The sequence below is a fragment of the Enhydra lutris genome, unplaced genomic scaffold (assembly GCF_002288905.1).
Source record: "Enhydra lutris kenyoni isolate GAN:26980312 unplaced genomic scaffold, ASM228890v2 scaffoldscaffold1, whole genome shotgun sequence".
Classification (NCBI taxonomy): Eukaryota; Metazoa; Chordata; class Mammalia; order Carnivora; family Mustelidae; genus Enhydra; species Enhydra lutris.
In genome coordinates, this window is record NW_019154085.1 from 57,516,767 (window position 1) to 57,535,950 (window position 19,184).

Genomic DNA, 19,184 nt, shown 5'->3' on the forward strand with positions numbered 1-19,184 from the left:
CTGAACTGTACACTAAAAAATTGTTAAAATGGCATATTTTATTTTAAATATATGCTACCACAGTAGAATAGCTTAAAGAGAACTAATTGTTGAAGATTTTAATTCAAAACTTAGTTTTCGGGGCGCCTGGGTGGCTCAGTGGGTTAAAGCCTCTGCCTTCGGCTCAGGTCATGATCCCGGAGTCCTGGGATCGAGCCCTGCATTGGGCTCTCTGCTCGGCAGGGAACTTGCTTCCCCCTCTCTCTCTGCCTGCCTGTGATCTCTGTATGACTTGTGATCTCTGTCTGTGAAATAAATAAATAAAATCTTCAAAACTTAGTTTTCTGTTGAATACTTCCTACATTTTTTATATTGAAATGTATAACTGGTAGATTTTATAGTTTGGGAAAATAGGAATCAGACAGAAAATACTATTAAAAATGTATCTCAATACCATAAAGTTTTAGAAAACAACTATATTTTAGAAGATATCTCATAGTGCCACCAGATTGTGTCATGGCGCTAATTCTTAAATTGTCATATGAAATAACAACTGTAGGAAAGAGACAAGACTACCAGATTCAAAGGTCAGAAAACCTGAAGCTGATTCTCAACCTGACACTTATTTGCTGTGAAGTTTCAGAAAAAGCACACTATGTTATTAGTCTTGGTCTTCTTTTATATAAGAGGGAATAACAATTCTGTGTATTTAAACGATTAAATAAAATAAGATATATATCTATGATCACCTAGAAAACTCTTAGCCACAAGGTGGAAGAAACCCAAATGTTCATTAATGGGTGAGTAGAAAAACAAAATATGGTATATACATATAGTGGAATATTAGTCTCAAAAAGGAAGGAAATTCTGCAATATGCTCTAACATGGATGAACCTGGGGGACAATCTGCTTAGTAAAATAAACCAGTCACAAAAAGATAAATAATGTCTTATCTGTAGTATCTAAAGTAGTCACATTACTAGGAACAGAAAGTAGAATGGTGGTTGCCAGAGGCTGGGGGAGGGGGAACGGAGGGTTATTGTTTATTGGATTTAGGGTTTCAGTTTTACAAGATGAAAAAGGTCTGCAGATTCATTGCATAACAATGTGAATATACTTAGCACTATTGCACTATACACTTAAAAATGGTTAAGATGGTAAACTCTATGTTATGTGAATATTACCACAATTTTAAAAAGTCAATGCCAAATATATATTAGGTGCTCAAAAATGCATGTAAAATCCAAATGGCCCCATATCACAAATTAACAATGAGAAGAAGTTCACGAAGAAGAGAAAAGGCTCTGCCACATGTAACTGAACATATAGATCGAAAACTGGCTGTCCACAGTCAAAGAGCAATTTCTTATTAGCATATTAAGTTACGACACAGTTTGGGTTTTTCCATTATCAAAGAATGAAATATTTATAATTTGGGATGCATTTTAATTACTTCCACCTAAGGTCTATAAAGTTATTTTATTATAAAACGTAAGAAGTGGAGGGAAAGTTTTGGCCTTAATTGGAGGCAGTATCAGAAATAATAAATCTGGTTTACAATATCCCCACTGGCAATTAAAAAAAAATTTCAATTCTGCATAGAAGCACCAGCTTTATGAGGCTCAAGATGACATTGACTGAGTTACGTTATTAGTGGGTCAATTCACAAGGCGGGGCAGAGCTCTGTGCCTGCTCCAGGCAGGGAAGACACAAAAGGAGAAGATGGAGACTGTACCCTCTGGAGTTGACAGCTCATTTGGGGACAGGGCCTAGTTACACAGGCTTGCATGCATCATGCCTAAAGAAACAGTCACACAGCACAATGAATGACTGTGTCAATAGCAAAAACTAAGTATACCAATGAAGGGTGGTGCCACGGCTGTTTCCTTATTCCTAGAGGTTTGCTCCTACCTACACTGAAAACTCTATCTTGAAAGTTGTGACCAAAAAAAATTCCAGGTCCTAACGGACAACTCCTGGTTTTTCAAAGCCACACCCACTCTTTGATTATGTTCTAAAATAAACATCTAAAAAACAGAAACAAAGGCAACATTTTGAAAAAGAATTTACCTTATAGTTAAAATATAGCCATCCTCTGGGACATGTTCCGTGTTGTTTTGGGGTATTTTCCTCTTTCTCTATGATCCAAACCTTCTTTCGCTTACAGATGCCAGGCATAGAAACGGAACACTCTTCAGTAGCCCATAGTCCTAGAAGAGTAAATGGGTTAGAAATGACATGGAACAATGCTGGCTCTTAGGAGGCGTTCTTTATCACATTATGACTGCTGATGGTTTATCATAATTTCTTTAATCTACAACTAAACTGCTAATGGTAGAGTTCTCTAACAATAAGAACAGACTGGGCAGGGTGCTAAATCAGTAAATCTAATTCAAGAATGTAGAAATTTTGCAACTGCAAAACAAACAAACAAACAAACCCCAACTAACTAAAATACTACAGTTGAAATCACAGAACTGATTAAAATTCTGAGAATATTTGGTTTGATTAACAAAAGAATGCAGAGTAATATTTTTGTTTTAAAATATTCAACTTCAATATAAGGAGAAAAAAGATTCTAAAACAATAAATGATCATTTCTAATTTATAATTCTTTAGAAAATACACAGTTTTGAAAAATTAACTCAGTAACTTCTAAGAAAGAAGCCGTTTTTGACACTGACGCTTAAAAAAAAAACAGGCATACATAGACATGCCCTCAGGAAGATATATCCCAAAGTCCTTAGCCTCCTGGAAAATGTATTTTAATTTAGAAGAGCTATATTTTCAGAGTAAAGGTTATAGAATGCATTTCATTAGCATTCAAGCTATAAATCCCAGAATAGGGCAAGGATGCATGTAAATTGCAAAGGCAGTTTCAGTTTTCTAGTGTGAGGGATATAAGCCAAAAACTGTTGGCTTTTTGAAGGAGGGGCTGGAATGCTATTTTTAATGCAAGTTAGCTTCTAGTCTTCCAGAATCACAAAACAGCCTTTCTGTAGGCTGTTGTGACACCTGCTGGCAAAAGAGAGCTGATTAACAACGTGGTTTTCCCTTTTCCCTGCAGAAACCCTTACACTAAGGGTTGCTTTCCATATTTATCCCTCTCCTGATTCCGGGCACAGGTTCCTTATGAATCCATTAAAGGTCAGGAACATAATTACCTTTTATAGGATGGAAAGAGTGGGATGGATAATACTGCACTGATGAACTGAATTCAATTTAAAAACCCGTCTTAAAGCTACATGTATTTCTAAATACAGCCTGGAAGTAGTTGGTGTTCTACGGCAAAAGCAGTTAGTGCCAAGTATTAAAAAAATACTGAACTCAATGAAAATTTTTCTTAAATTTTTTAAAACAGTGGAAAGTGGGGAAGAAATTCCAAGGGGTTAAAGTTCTGGCCAATTATAACTGAATCATGAAGAAGAGATTTTTAAAATGGGCCCATATTGAAATTTTTTAGAGGCTTTTATCTATCAGGCATATTTTTGACCAGTTTCACTCGGTCTATTTCTGGTGCTGTTCTGGTGCATGAGGAATGACTTATCTGGTTGTAATTCATTTCCAAGAACATGAATGCTGGAATTAACTGTAGGAATGGCCATCCTTAACACTTAAGACTAATGAAACTCATCACATTCAATTAAAAAGCAAGCTAGCCAAACAAAACCTTCTCACTGAACTAATGCAATGAAAAGGAGACTTTAAGCCTTCTGAAAATTTTCAGTTTGTATTATAAACCCAAAAATGGATAAATAAAATAACCTGTTATGGATGAAATGAAGCCACATCTCTGGCTCTGATTATTCATAGATCCTTGTCCTCCTTTGTCCCAGTTCTGGTAGACTACTGGTGCTCCATTTCTCCAGCTGTAGGTAAATTGAGAATTTTAAGGTCTTCTTTTATTCCGTATGTTTAATCTCCAACACCATTCTTGGAGTTCTGGGGTAATTTTTATTAAATTAAAAAGATACTCATATCTTTGGCTAGAGAAATGAAAATTTATAAGTTAAAGATAATGTTTGACGGCTACTCAACAACTGATCACTAAAATCTCATCCAATCATTCTGCAAATAAAACCCGTCAAACAAAGTAAAATGCAAATTGATCTAGTTCCATACCGAAATTCATCATTGGCTTTTTCTTCTCGAAGTCCAATCCACCAATTTACACCAAACTTTGATAGCTATTAAAGAGGAAAAAAAAGAAAATGTCAGCTTTTATTCTACTTGTTTTCCCTTTTCACTATTAAGATTAATGGGGTTCCTGTTAATAGCTTTCTATTCTTCAGTATTTTACTCAATTACCTAAAGAAGAGTACACTAAGGCCTAGCATCTTGAGAGAACCTGAAACTTCATTATTTCCAAATAGTCCCTCCTCATTATGTAGGAAATTGGAATCAAATATTGAAACGCTTTCTTACAACTTTCCCGATGTATTTAAAAGTAAATTTTCTAACTCTCAAATAGGGCTTTAAACAGTAATATTTTAAAGTAAAATAGGATGTGGACTCCTATTTTTTGACTAAAAATTCAATGGTTTCTCATCTCAGTGATTTATATTTCACTGCATATATCACACTGTTTGAAAAACAATTCAAGGCACCAAGACATCAATAGTAAAAAGAATTCTGAATTTTTGGCATTAGCCTGATTGTTAAGCTTTTAAACTTGAGTATTAGCACCCTCCCCATTTTAATAGAGACACAAGATAGGACAAAGGAATACTACAGAACTTCCACTGCTTAACAACCAGAAAATTATTTCTATATTTTACTAATTTTGTACCATTATTTATCACACAGATCTCAGTGCAATAAAGTATAAAATGAAACAGCATGTTCACACATGTGTGCATGCACACACATACACACACACATACACACTACAGCAAATGTAATAGTGGACTTATGACCCAGGAAATTGAAATTCCCTTTTTACCTATAAAAGAGGAAGAATCAGTAAGGATTTCTAAGATCTCTAAATCAATATACTTTATTGTGTGTATGTGAAATGTAACTTAATTTTTAAGCTAAAAACCTGTTAATTTGAAGGCATTGTATATTTAAATTCATACTTCATTTCTTCTGTAAAAATTGGAGAATACATTTTAAGATACCTATATTTTTTTCCACATGAATGTTGGGTCATCATACAACAGAATCTAATAGCTCTCTAACATTTTAATTTATAAACAGATATTTTTATTCCTTGAACAGTGTGGCTGTCTGCCATATCAGCAATTTGAGAATAATGCAAGATGGAACAGCTATAATTTGGGATCCCTGAGGTGTTGTTTCATGGACATGTTCTTACATGCTGAATTTAGATTCCCATTGTCAGGCTTTGGAATGGGTCCATTGAGACTGGCTGTGAACTCAGTGGGAGAACCACAACAATTTCATTCAATCTAAAGAGGTCTCATGTGCAAAAATAGTGGAAATCATGGCCCGATTGTTCACTGCCCCAATTAAGGACCTCTAAAGAGAAATTATAACTACTACATGTTAAGTGACATATTTATTACCACATCAATTACAGCATGGTGATCCTCCACATGGCACATCACAACCTGTTGTGATATGGAATAGAACTGCAAGCTAGAAGGACAAGCCAGAAGATTTCCAGGGTGAAAAAAAAATCCATGGTGAAAAATAGGTGTTGTAAATTTTAGCTTAGGTATCAAATTACAAAAAAAAAGACTGATTAATATTCTTTCATATAAAAAATGTAATATGACCACAGATTTCATAACATGAACTATGTTTTATTACTGTCATTATAGATAGCATCATATGGGAAGAATACTTATTAAAAAAATAAAATATAGCAATAGGCAACATAATCTATGAAGTAATTCATCTATGAAATAATGTAAGGAAGAGTAACCTGTCATGTCTTCAAATGTTTCCATCAAAAATATCAAAACTAAGTTATTTTAAGGGTTTAAAACACTATATTTTGGAGGCTGACTATTACATTTGATATATTTTTGCTAGAAGTATTTAGACATGAAATTATTTTTTTAAAGATTTTATTTATTTATTCCAGAGACAGTATGAGAGAGAGAGAGAGAGAGAGAGAGAGCGAGAGCACAAGGAAAGGGTGCAGAGGGAGAGGGAGAAGCAGGCTTCCTGCTGAGCAGGGAGTCTGATGCAGGGCTCAGTTCTTGGACCCTGGCATCATGACCTGAGCCAACTGCAGTTGCTTAAGCAACTGAGCCACCCAGGTGCCCCTAGACACGAAATTAAAATAAGAAGAACTTGCAATTTTGAAATGCAAATATTGTACAATGCAGCATAAAAATGTTAGGGGATTAATTGGCTAGCAGTTCATGTTAAACAACTCCTAAAGTGCTTATGGCTTTTTACTTTTTTGGCATTAATCTAACCAAAATGATAGCTCAAAAAAGAAGTACTCAAAAAATTCACTCTCAGCATGCCTGTGGTATTCTGTTATTCAAAGAGAAAATACTGACTAACCACTTTTTCAAGACAGAAACATCTTGTTTTAAAAAAATCTGCTTCAGATTTAAAAAATTGCATCCAGCTTTCTTTTTCAATAGTTAGTTCTTTTATTTTCCAACTAAATGCTATTTTTGCTTTTCCCATTTCTGAGTTACTACTCTTTATAGGGAAACTATACAACACAAATGTAATACTAAAAATACTTAATTAGGGGCACCTAGGTGACTCAGTCAAGCTTAAGCATCTGCCTTTGGCTCAGGTCATGATCCCAGGATCCTGGGATTGAACCCCGCATTGGACTTGCTTCTCAGCAGTCTGCCTCTCTCTTTCCTTGCTGCTCATGCTCTCTCACTATCTCTGTCTCTGTCTCTCTCTCAAATAAATAAATAAAATCTTTAAACAATATTTAATTACTATTCTGATTCTTCCTGCACTCACAGGATACGAGTATGCCACAAAAGTGAGTGGCATGATCTCTACATGTTTAGTTCCTCGTCCTGGAATAAAAAAACTTTCTGGACAGACTCATTCTAGTAGGACATTCATAGATATGGAATTTCTTACTCATGAAGTGTAAATGGTCACCATAAATGTCACTACTACCACCTAACACAGCCATAGATTATGTGATAATAAGAACTGCTTTGGGAATATATAGCTTTCTTCTTTCTAAATTGATACCCTTTTCCCGCAGGTCCCTTGCCCCTTTCCAGTCTATACATTTAAAACCATCCAGTAATTGTCTTTTGTAGTACAGTGTGGTGTTAGATCAGTCAGCTGCTCGTGCATCATACTGACAGAGCGTTCTGTATCAACATGGTTACAGACTGTGTTGCAATTTTGCCATGTAAGACACCACAAGGTTTGTCTGGTTTGATATCACAACTAGGTCCAGTCCTCAACCAGTGTCGTGGCACTAGCTCTCAAACAGCTAAACCCATGGATTTTACTATTCTCTTCTACAGGAGGTATTAACCCTGCCATCCTCACTGGCTTGCCAACCACTAATAATTGGGAGAGTGAATTCAGGGAAAGGTGAAGAGAGAAGACCTGCAGATACTCCTAGAGGAGCTGAGCTCCGTTGGAAAGATCTAAAGAGGGTTTCATTGCTCTTGTCTGAGACAGAGCTGGCACCATCTTTTGGAGAGGGATTTTAGAACTCTTTTTGATTTTTATGTAACGAAGACATTGTGCTCTTATATTCCCCCTACACTGCGTTCTGCTGCCAGCAGAAGGTTTTTAAATAACCCTGTAAGTCAGATGGCCTGGGTTCACTTCCAGATTCTATCACTTAGCTGCTGTGGAAGTAACCAAGTTGCTTCACCTCTTTGGAGTTTTAGCTTCCTTAACTGTAAAATGTACTAATAATAGACTTCCCTCAGAGAGTCCTTGGAAAGATTAAATGCCATTAAATATTAGTGCTGAATGCAGTGCCAGACACAATTATAAGTATTGGCCAAAAATCAGTTCCATTTGAGACATGCCCGTTGTCCTATCGATGGATGAACTGGTTTTCAGACATTGACCTGATGTCTTGTTATTGCCACAAGGAATCTGTTGTTTTGTTAAAGAAACAAACGTATTTTCTGACATGCTGATGCTTAAAATGGATTTGGCTTGAGTGTTCCATTTATACTAGAGGAAGGGTGGTAAAAAAAATTTAGCACACAAGCTAATAGTGGGGAGTATCTTGTTCTTGTGGTTGGTCTATCACTGAGACTCTATAGGACTGTGGAGTTGTCACCCAACACCCCTGTTTTTCAGCTTTTTCCATTACAACTCAGTAGTAGTCCTGACCTACCTGCACCTTGCAGACTGTCTATGCATCAAACAGGATTATAGAAATGGAAAAGGTCCATGAGCTGTAAGGGAAGACATTTCTCTTACACGCCAAGGATGCTTTTAATATATAGCTTCATTTTCACAATCAACTTACAAATGTAAAAAGATGATAGCTCAAGAAAGGATTCCTGGCGATTGTGAAATAATGTTAAATTATGGAAAAGAAAAAACTTTTTTTTCTTACTTTCAGAGATTTCCTAGGGAAAATGGGAGTGAGTTTCCCCCCTTGGTGGCATGTTGATAATTTGTGCATGTTGCTCCCTTTTCACTTACTATTATTTCCAGCTTTTTAAAAACAGAGACTCTATCTCATTTTTGTGTTCTTGATATTTTTATGTCTTTGACAAATATCACAATGCCTGACACATACCTATGCTCAGTAAGTGCCTGTTGAAGAAATACACTGAGAACGTACACTATTCCTTGGTAGTCTGCTTCATTATTTAACAGGTTTTGCATGCTCCTTTCCAATTGGTCTAGCTCCTCAAAGATTGTCCAAGTCTTTATCTTAAATTGAAATGGAAAACCACTCCTTATCATTTTCTGAATACTGAGTCTTTATAGACTTAAAAGTACTATATTCTTATAAGTAAAATTCAACTTTGAAATAGTCATGCACATGAACCATCCCACCACCTCCCGCCCCACGTACACCTTGTCCCTCATTTATGCTTTATTTTCCTCCATGGCATTTATCTATTTATCTTTTAATAAAATATTATATAATGCTATGAATTATATTGATTACAGTCTTTCTTCCCAGACTAGACTCTAAGCTCCCTGAGGGCAGGAATTTGGTCTATTTTAATCACTGATAGAGCCCCAGCCCTTAGAAGAGTAGACTCTGAATAAGTATGTGTTGGATGATTGGATGAACCTCATTAAAGCAATAAAACTCTACTTCCTCATAACTGTTGCTCATAGAGCTATTGCTAATAGAGAATGAAGATAAGTGAAATGATTGACCAACATAGTAAACCTGTGTTTCCATTATTTTCTCTTAATTCCTGTAACAGGAAGAAAATTAATTCTCAAAAATCTGTGGCTTTAAATGAAACTTAAATAAATGTCTGAATTCAAATAAAAAAAAAAATCCCCCCAATGACAGAAGAAGGAGCTAAGTTCTGAATTTCTCATGGTTAATTGTACTTCAATACCGCTTTAATTTTGCTGTGGATAAATTCTTGCTCATGTGCAGAATGAATTGTGAGAAGATCACCACGCAGCCAGCCACAGACAAACTCAAAGGAGGGCCATTCTGCAGCATAGGTATGAAAAAGATACTCCGCATCCTGATAAAAGAGCCAGGGTGCATCTGAAAAACAACAAAACCAAAAAAACAAAAACCAATGCAAATGATGCAAAATCCATTGACTGATATAATGCAGACAAATAGGCTATGCTATGATTGACCCCTAAATTTGTAATTTGATCACTTAGCATTAAAAAAAAGTGTGTGTGTGTGTGTGTGTGTGTGTGTGTTATACATAAATAAGTATATTTACACACACTTTACTAAGCATATAATTTGCTTATTTTCTTGTTTTTTCTTATCTAAGGAATTTCATTTGTATTGCAAGATCTGGGATAAAAGCATATTTTAAAATCAGGTGTCACAAAACAGTGTTAAGCTATAATATGAATCTTTCATCATTTAATGACTTTTATTAATTTGACCATTATTTAATTTGAACAAATCAGTTCTAGATTGACTTAAGAGAAGAGAGGCTCGATTGGAGGAGTGTAATAATACAGTAATGGTATATAATGGCACGTAGTTAGAAATTCAAGAATTGCCAGGATAGTTCTTACCGTGCTGATACCAGGGTGGAATCTTGGGTCTCACATCTGCAAAGTGAAAGCAAACCACCTTGAGTGACCTTTCTTTGCAAGGACGCCATCTCTGAATTACTTCAGCTCTAAACATGGTATTTTGTACTTTGCTTTTAAAGAGACCATTTCCAGGTACTTCGTGCTGTTTGAAATATGGTTAGTTCTTATACTTGAAGAGGAGGCTCACAAGAGGCCTCTGGTTAAAGAAGAAAGGATGCGAACACTTGTCAAGGGCCTACTGTGTGTCACACATGGTGTTAGGTTCTTTCACTCACTCATTTGACAAGTAATTTTGTTTGCTTGTAATGTCACAGTGACATTTCTTCCAGGTTGTACTAGAAAAATACCATATTCCACAGTATAGTTGTTATCCTCATTTCCTAGTAATTAAACTAGCATACTGCTCTTGTGTTACTTTTCTCATTCCCTTATAAGACATTCTTTGCTAAAATGGTACAATTTGGTTTGTCACGATGGTTGTTGGTACTGTAGTCCGGGATGTTTAAATCTTAGATTTCTGTAACTCTTCACTTGGAAAAGTGCTGCAGATTATTAGAAAGCAACATATAGTAAAGATCTTAATATTTTTACCTCTTGGAATTTTGCATATCCATTCACGTTTGGAACTGCAGTGCAAGGGCAGCAATGTTTTATTTGCCTTATAAACAGCACAATTTCTTGCATCTTCTCCAAAATAAGTATTGTCTAAAAATGAAGAGACAACCTGCAGCAGATGAAGTTCATTATTTCTTAACGATGATCCCCCACAAAAAGGTTCAAAAGATCAAAAGAGACATCTCTGTAAATAAATCACCACAGACTTCTGGAGGAAGCTTAAGATGTCTGGATAAGATTGGAGTTAAAGATTGGTCCACATTTGTGAAGAACAAACTAATCAAACTAGCATTTTTCCTTAAAGATGCTTTTTTTCTTAAAAAGAGGCAAGCAATTCCTTTCTCCAGAAGAAACAAATCAGACCCAAACTTCTGAACTTTCATTGTTGTCTCACTGGCCACAACAGACTAGCCCTGGTACCCCGGAACCCTGGGTAAACTTCTGGAAGGCTCTCATCTGTCAGATTTGGGTCTCATCTGTGATGTAGATTTCTTTCGCATATACACTAAGCTTTTAGTCTTTAATCACTAAATTCTAAATTATCGCTAGCTTTAATTGGGAAACTATCCAATGCTTTCCATGTTTGGTCAGGTGAGAGGGATGTTAAATAAAAATTTGGTCTTCTCAATGATTTAACGGCTACCTGACAGAAGAGTGGATGGACCACAGCTAAAACTGGAGTAAAACCTTGGAAAAAAGAGGATATTTGAAACATTTATACTCCTCCTCAAACACGTACACAACTGCACAACAACTCCTTTAACTTAAAAATATGTAAGCTCAGATTCAGACAATAGTGAGAGTTTGAAGATTTGTTTTGTCCTGTAGGGAGTGGTAGTGAGCAACTCCATGCACTGCTTCATGGCTTTATCTCTGAACCAAACTTTATTCTGAACCAAACTGTCTATTCCTCTCAATCACTAATAAGATGGTTTTACTAAAACAAAAGGAAGCATTCTCAACCTCTACATAAAATCACATTTCATTTTCCAGGTGCCACACTGACATTAACCACCCAACTGTGCCATGTGGTGACTGCCATTTATGCCGCAAGAGGACCTTGCTAAGTTTCTTTTTGCTAAGTTTCTTTTGCTCTCTGGGCCTCAGTTTCTTTGATAGCATAGTAGATGGAGGGGGCAGGTGATCTCTAAGGTCTCTTCTTACTCTCTGGTCCTGATACCCTTCTCAGAGAAGCAGTGGTGGAACAGAGGTGGAAATGTTTATATGTGTGTGTGTGTGTGTGTGTGTGTGTGTGTGTGTGTGTGTGTGTTATATGTTATATGTTTAACTAGCATATCCTTGTTATGTTTGTTTTCCACATATTGTTTTCCACAGATCCTTTCCTTGCCATAAATTTTCTCTAGTGGGGCTAGAGACCATTTTTCTCTATTGATCTTTACTATTTCCAAGTTTGGCTGCTGATATTTCCCAGCTAGGAGATAAAACATCATGGCTTTGGAGGCCTGGGTCTCCTATGCATTATTTTAGGCAAACTCTTTAAGCATTCTAATAACCACTGCACGGAATCATTATAAGGGTGAAATGAGATCATGTGGCAGTGTGTTCAACCCTTCTCTGCAATATAATTTGGGCTCAATAAATAGGAGCTTCATAGGTTGCTCACTGCCATCTCTTGTTGGCCTCCTAGTTCACAGGTGTAACTGAATATGTTGATTTTGCATGTGTCCTCAGATGGATCTTATTTCAATCTGGGATATGGCTTCATTTTTTTCCCCCTATCATCTTGAGGAAAATAGAATTCCTCATTGCACATGAAAAAAAAAATGTCACAGTGACTTCCATCTTTCCTTCACAGAGGTTTTTTACAAGTATAAGGCTGAAAGAAAAGCAAGTTTTTCCCCCAACTGAATAACTTGCTCTGGTTGAGAAGGAGATGGTATTTCTAAGGCTGGCATTTCTGTCCTTTTAGAGATAAGCCAAAATGGTTCTTTTCATTGTGATCTGGACAAGGGTCCCACATTCCTATAATTAGGTGCTAAGCTAGAGAGGGAAGGTGCAGTAAAAAAAGCCCAATATTATTTTAAACAATAGTTGCTTCTTTCTCAAGACTTTTCACTTGGGAGATAGTCTGGGGGTTTTTGGAGATTTTGATTCCTTTCCAGGATGAGATTCTACAGCTGGCCTCAGAACTACATGGTTAGTGAATGTTTCTCAGGACTTTGCAGAAATAACTCCTATGGTACCAAGATTTGATACAGTTTTGATCTGGGTTTGAGTCACAGGAAATACAGTCATTACTTCCAGGTTCTCTTGGTTGGTTGACCAAAGTGTTCCAGGGCCCTCTGTATTGAATTCACTTCCTTGTCTTCAGTTTGGAAAAACTTACAGGAGTCCCATCAGCCCACTCCCACGAGCCAGCATTCAGTGGGTTTCTTTTATTAAATCCAATCCAAAACTGCCTTTCTTCTGTCCTGTGAAGAGAAAAAAAAACCTTGGCTCTTCCTACTGAATTCACAACATAATGTAATAGGCTCAAGAAATATTTTAAAGTATTTATGTGCACAGGAAACAGCTGATACTCCTGGCAGGATTGATCAGTTAGCAAACATTTATTGAGCATTTCCTACATGCAAAACCTGAGCTATGAGATGAATGTAGAGAAGATTAGCCTGGCTTCCTATTTCTCTTGGCTTGTATGGTGTGCTCACTGGCGACCTACAGTTGGGGGAAAAGTTAACCTATATTGAGAACACTGCTTTCTCATGTTCATTAGGAATAGCAACACATTTTAAGTAGGATAAGAACACATGAAAGCAAGTTGGTGAGAAATTTTGGATCGTCTTTTTCCCTAGAGGACTTTTTACTACTTTGCTATGTGTATTTACCACTTTCCTATGCTTCGATTTGTTGCTTTTTTGTCAAATGTTCCTGTATTCTTTGGAAGTTAATTACCATCACCCCTTTAATAAAAGGTACACAGCAGATTTTGGTTTTTGTTTTTTCAGATCCCAACATAAATAATTTCATAGCAAATCAGTCTGAGGCACAGTAGATTAACTTCAGTAGTCACCACTGGGTTAGACTTGGTGAGAATCCCCACAGAGAACCATCTTTCCTACAATTAGGCAGAGGACAAATACATCAAACCATAGAGTACTCAATAAATCAACCAATAAAGTCTAATTGTACAGTGAACCATCTCACTAAGATAATTTTCTGAGAATAATTTGGAGAATTAAAGATTTAAAAGATTCAGAAGTCATGACAGATGCTTTATTTTCGTTAGTGCAATGAAGAAAGCCTATTCTGAAGCATCCTATTCTCAGATATGTGAGCTATTGTGCCTGAACAATACAAATGAAAGGAAAATATGACTTAGAAATCTGTGAGATCATTGGGGCCCGGTTGGTGATTGCCATTATTGCAATTTACAGTTTGCAAGGTTGTGGAGGGGAGAGTGCTGCCTTAAGGTTAAGCCAGGTATCTTAACATCCATGACCTAGACATTCATATCACTCTCCTGCCTTAAGAACTTTTTATTTCTTTCCTTACTGAATTCAGAGTTCTACATTTTTCCTGAAATGTATTAGCTTCTAAATGGTATTAATTTTCTCATCAATTTCCTGTAATTGTATAATTTTTAATAATATGATAAATAATAAAATAGAAATTTAAAAGCAGTGCCATAAGAAGCAGCATGCATACCACTATGAGAACTGGTTTATTTGCTATAATCAAGCATGAGATTTTGTTAAATTCCTGGCAGTCTGGATACAAAGTAATAGAGCTTTTCTGATTAAGTGCTAAAGATTAATAATTTGATAGATGCTTGGCATTAAATTCCACAAGAAATTTCAAGTGTGAGAACTTACATAAATAGAAATGACAGAATGATATTTGATTTTACAGCAAATTTGGAAGCAGTTTGCGTGTAGTTATTTCATATAGCAAACCTCACTATGCTCAAGCATGAAAGGATGTTTTGCAAGGGGCTAAAGTCATGAAGCAAAGTTACAATTTAGGATGATGGAGACTATCCCATATCCCTTAAATCTGTGGCCCCACACCAGACTTCCAGTCCAATAATCCGGAAGCTTCTTGAACTTTTCTTCAGTTTCAGAGAATCTGACTCGGCAGCCCTAGTGTGAGACCAGAGTGCTCCGTGTCAAAAGGTGTCCCAAATGAGTGTGAGAATCAGCCAGATTTGGGAAATATGGTTTAGATCAGCATTTCCCACAGAGATTAACAGTTCCATGGGATGTTGATAAGTGTCCTCAAAAAAAGAGGTTTGTGGTCAAAGAAAATGCTTCCTTCTAGAAGCTTTTACAATGCTAAAGCATATGGCAAATATCCAGGTTTGTGTCTTTTTTGCAAACATATTTGACCTTTCTCCCCCAATAGTACTCTGTAAGACTCACATGGGGAGATGTTGTCAAAGTCTCCTACTGTTAAGGTCATTACTGTGGAGACTAGAGATGAATAATTTGATAGATAATTGCATATTAATCTTCTTTTGGAGTGTCCTAAAGGAAACTTATGGAGAAGGCCAGGATTTTCCTCAAAAAATAGTTCAGGATTTTCTCTGTAATTCAGGCAAGTGTTTCATTGAGACTCCAGATTTCCAGAGCTTGGAGCATAGTACCTGGTGTTACATTTGTTTTTATTAAATAAATGTATGGCGCCATGGAGCCATATTGCCTTGGGGCAGGACTTTTGTCTGTCTTGTCTATTGCGTTCTCTAGCCAGTTCTGCATATAAAAGTACCCCTCCCATGGAAGATAGTCCAAAAATGTATGCTAACTGACAAGAACACTGGAGAGAAAGAAGCCAATGGATGAGAAGATTCACTAAAAGAAAACATAATGGCTGCCTTCAAATATTCAAAAATACAGTCCACTTGATCTGTATTGCTCTGGCTACTAGAAAATTGATCTTTGAACCCAGCCTCCAACAAGGGAATGGGTTTTCTCCCAAATAAGGAACACTCTGAAAGGAGTTATGCAGATAGTAGGTGACCACAGGAATATAGTGGAAGGAATTTTTTTGCACTGGGTAAAAGGTAGCACAAGCCTTTTATGTTTCTTCAAATTTAAATTAAATTAATTTTCTAACTCCATGTAATTCAAGATTCTGAAACTCACAAGATCGATACTGACAAGTGAATGCCTGTTTCCTCAAATGTAAAATTAGGACCTGGATTGAAATTTTTTTTTTTTTCTTCAGTCAGTGGGATTCTTTTTTATTTTTCCCAAACAAAATCTTACATGGACTCCTATTCTATACAAAATAAGCAGAAGTGGAGCTGGTGATCAGTGATGGAAATAAGGCCTCTGCCCACTTGGTCCCCTCCTGGTCTTGGGGTTCCAGGACTCTCAGGATCCTCAGACAACACTTTGAAAATCATGGGGTTAGATAATTTGTGTTTGGCAGAAAAGCTCTAAAATTCTGATTTGAGGTACATAGGAAAGATTTCAAATATCAAAATGATTGCCACTTTGTTCTTTGTTTTATGGAATGAGAACTTGGTGCAATATAAATATAAGACCATATGTATATATTTTTCTTTCACAACTAATGGCTAGTTGGTTTTAGGCTTAAAACAAATACTTGAGATTTTAAACAAATATTTGGGATACTCATCCCTAATAAGTCACTACTGGGAAATAGAGAATTTGATTGCATTTTTTCAAAATTAACAAGTATTTACCTATTAAATTTTGAATGTAAAAGCTCATTCACAAAATTCTCTTCCTCAATATGGGCAAAGCTTGCAAGGTGAGCACCAAATTCTTCACAAAATGCTTCTGCTTCTCTCCATGTTCTTTTCATCAGGACTTTTTCACTATGAAATACCTGGTTTAGTAGGACAGAAAAAAGTTGACACTATCATGGATAAGGTGAGGCTGTTTAATTCTGGACAAGAAAATAACAGTATTATAATTGTCATTATTCTATATTAAAAGCTTGACCAAGTAGGGAGAAATAACATTTATTGAACTAGAATGTGTCTATACATCGTAAAACTATCTCATTTTATTCTCACAACAAATTCTTGAGGAGGATATAATGAGCTCAATTTTATAAATAAGCTCCTTGAGGACTCTTTTTTTTCCTCTAAATTTCGTGTAACTGGCATATACGTGTCTCTAAATAAATATTTGTTAAGCGATGAGGTCAGGCTACGAGAGGTTACAAATCTCTAGTCACACAGCTACAAATAGGCAGAGCTCAGATCAGATCTGGTGCTCCTTGCTTCAAGGGCCCATGAATTTCTATCTCACCAGATTGCCTTCTGACAAATTAGAATTGGTGGAATGATCATGAATCTGGCTGACCCACAGTAGGGAATGAGAAATGAGACCTGGGAACTAGGGCAGGTATATTACTAAGGTCTTTGGGTGTTTGCTATGCCTAATTTCTCTGCTGTTTCTCAGCTGTCTTCACAGTAGCTGGAAGACGTCTATCAAATGAACAGTCTACTTCTGACTTTATATAGGATCAAGGGTGAGGGTCCAAAAACACAGAACTCCAGATCCGAGGCCTCTGTGCCCTCCTCGTTTTTAACTGCCTGACATTATGCCAGAGTCTCTGATGCCAGGCAGGCACCCTGCCGCCAGGCTTCACCAGACTCTGATTTGCTGCAACCAGAATGAATAGCTTTCCCAGTCCTGTGGGCCACAGCACAGCCTTTCCATCTTTTAAATTATATGTCAAAACTTACCTTCTCTGGGAACCCTTTCTTGAATCACTTAAAATTCATCAATCCCACCACCATGCCCATCAAACACACCATACATTTGTTGACATGTCAGGGTCATATATAGTAGGAAAAACACTGGAATGGGGGTCCCAAGACAAGGGATTTATTCCAACTCTGTCAATAAATAATTGTGATCTTGGGCAAATCACTTCATCTTGCTGCCTCAGTTTGCTAATTTCTAAGGTTTAACTTACTGCTTTGTGAGATCACTTTTACCTGATGAATTTATTGTAGGATTGTACATGCATACATTAAAATGAATGCATTCACAGATGTTTCATGACAAGAAGATTGTAAGTACTGATTTATATCTAGGATTTAAAACTGATATGCAAAAAGATGTTTCTTCACACATTTTTTCACATGTATATAAATACACACACATGCATATATATCAACTGTATGTTTTAATTTGTTTGATCCTCAGGTGTCTGGCAAGCTGCAAAAGCTATTTTTAGCAGCAGAATGGTACTATTCCATAACAAAGACTATTCATTTTCTTACAAACTATGGAATCGTACCATTTCAATACCCAATGAAAATCTGCCTTGTTCATTTGGTACTATGCAGTAAGAAAAATATTGACTGGGGCCCTGACATTAGTCTTCAAAAGAGACCCTCAGTATCTCCAGGGATACATCAGTCTTTTGAATTAAGATTATTTTGGAATATAACTGAAAAGACAGAAATGGTCAACATATATTAAGTAGCTGCTCTGTGCCAGGCACTGTTCTGGAGTAAGGGAATTTGGGATACATGGATCAAACTGAAATAATGTTCATCCCATTGAGAATGCCTAGGTACCCTAGGCATCACCTTGAAGCAGCTGGCCAAGCCAGGCTCTGATTCCCAGTCCAAGTAGCAGGGGTGAAATGGCCATCTTTCTTCCTGCTCCATTTTCTCCTGTTTTCCCACTGGCTGCTTACACAGGGACATTGCCTTAAAGTGTCTACAGTCCTTCACTTCCCAGCGACCAGGTGGACTCTTTCCTCGCATGACAACACAGCCACCACTGTAGCCTAAAAGCAGAAAACAACACTTTTGAATACCAGAATGACTAGAACATTTTGTCCTTAGAAGATAGGTCTCTAGAGTGTTGCACAATTGACATCTCATAATGAAGCACCCACATAAGAACAAGAAAGATGAAAAAGAAAGCTTTCTTAACAGGACTGTCTCATTTCTTTTCTTTTCATCTTTGGAGAAAGAATAGAAGATGGATAAGTGAGGGAAGAGAGCCTATGGAGCCTGGACTTTAGACATTTGGAGCTCAGAAGGCAAATGATAGGGAACTAGGCACTGTTCAACCTGGGACTAAAAAATCCCCAATATTCAATCAAGTCCCCAATATTTCAATCAAATGCCAACATTCCTCTACTTTCAATTATTGAGCTTTTTTTTTCTAACTGTGCAGAGAAAAATTCCGCCTACCATTTATTGAACACTTACTCTGTATACTGTGCTTTGAAACCCCATTGTGAAAAATCAACAATGAAAAATGCATAGTGGTTATCCTCTGAGAAACAGATTTGACAGGGAAGATACATAAATGATGGATTCAAGGCAGATTGCAAGGTACATAACAGAAAGCCAAACTATAAACCATGGGAGAGTGGAGAGAATGAGATAAATTCTGTATGGGGTGAAACTCTAGAATAAAGGCAGACATTAAGGAAAAGGGAATGACCATCTAGTTCTGAATGAAGCTCTATTCTTTTGTGTATGA

General features: G+C 36.6%; 1 protein-coding gene across 1 annotated transcript in view; it reads right to left on the reverse strand.

Annotated features, from left to right (window-relative positions):
• The window catches only part of LOC111142165 (phospholipase A2 receptor 1), a 106,582-nt gene that overhangs the window by 19,768 nt on the left and 67,630 nt on the right, over positions 1–19,184 (reverse strand). The window contains exons 12-20 of the mRNA XM_022495168.1: positions 18,275–18,477; positions 16,406–16,551; positions 13,085–13,169; positions 10,714–10,846; positions 10,102–10,137; positions 9,447–9,604; positions 4,102–4,166; positions 3,745–3,848; positions 2,050–2,189 (exon numbers count right to left, since the gene is read on the reverse strand). Coding sequence (XP_022350876.1) covers positions 2,050–2,189; positions 3,745–3,848; positions 4,102–4,166; positions 9,447–9,604; positions 10,102–10,137; positions 10,714–10,846; positions 13,085–13,169; positions 16,406–16,551; positions 18,275–18,477 — 1,070 coding nt within the window. The remainder of the gene's footprint in view (positions 1–2,049; positions 2,190–3,744; positions 3,849–4,101; positions 4,167–9,446; positions 9,605–10,101; positions 10,138–10,713; positions 10,847–13,084; positions 13,170–16,405; positions 16,552–18,274; positions 18,478–19,184) is intronic.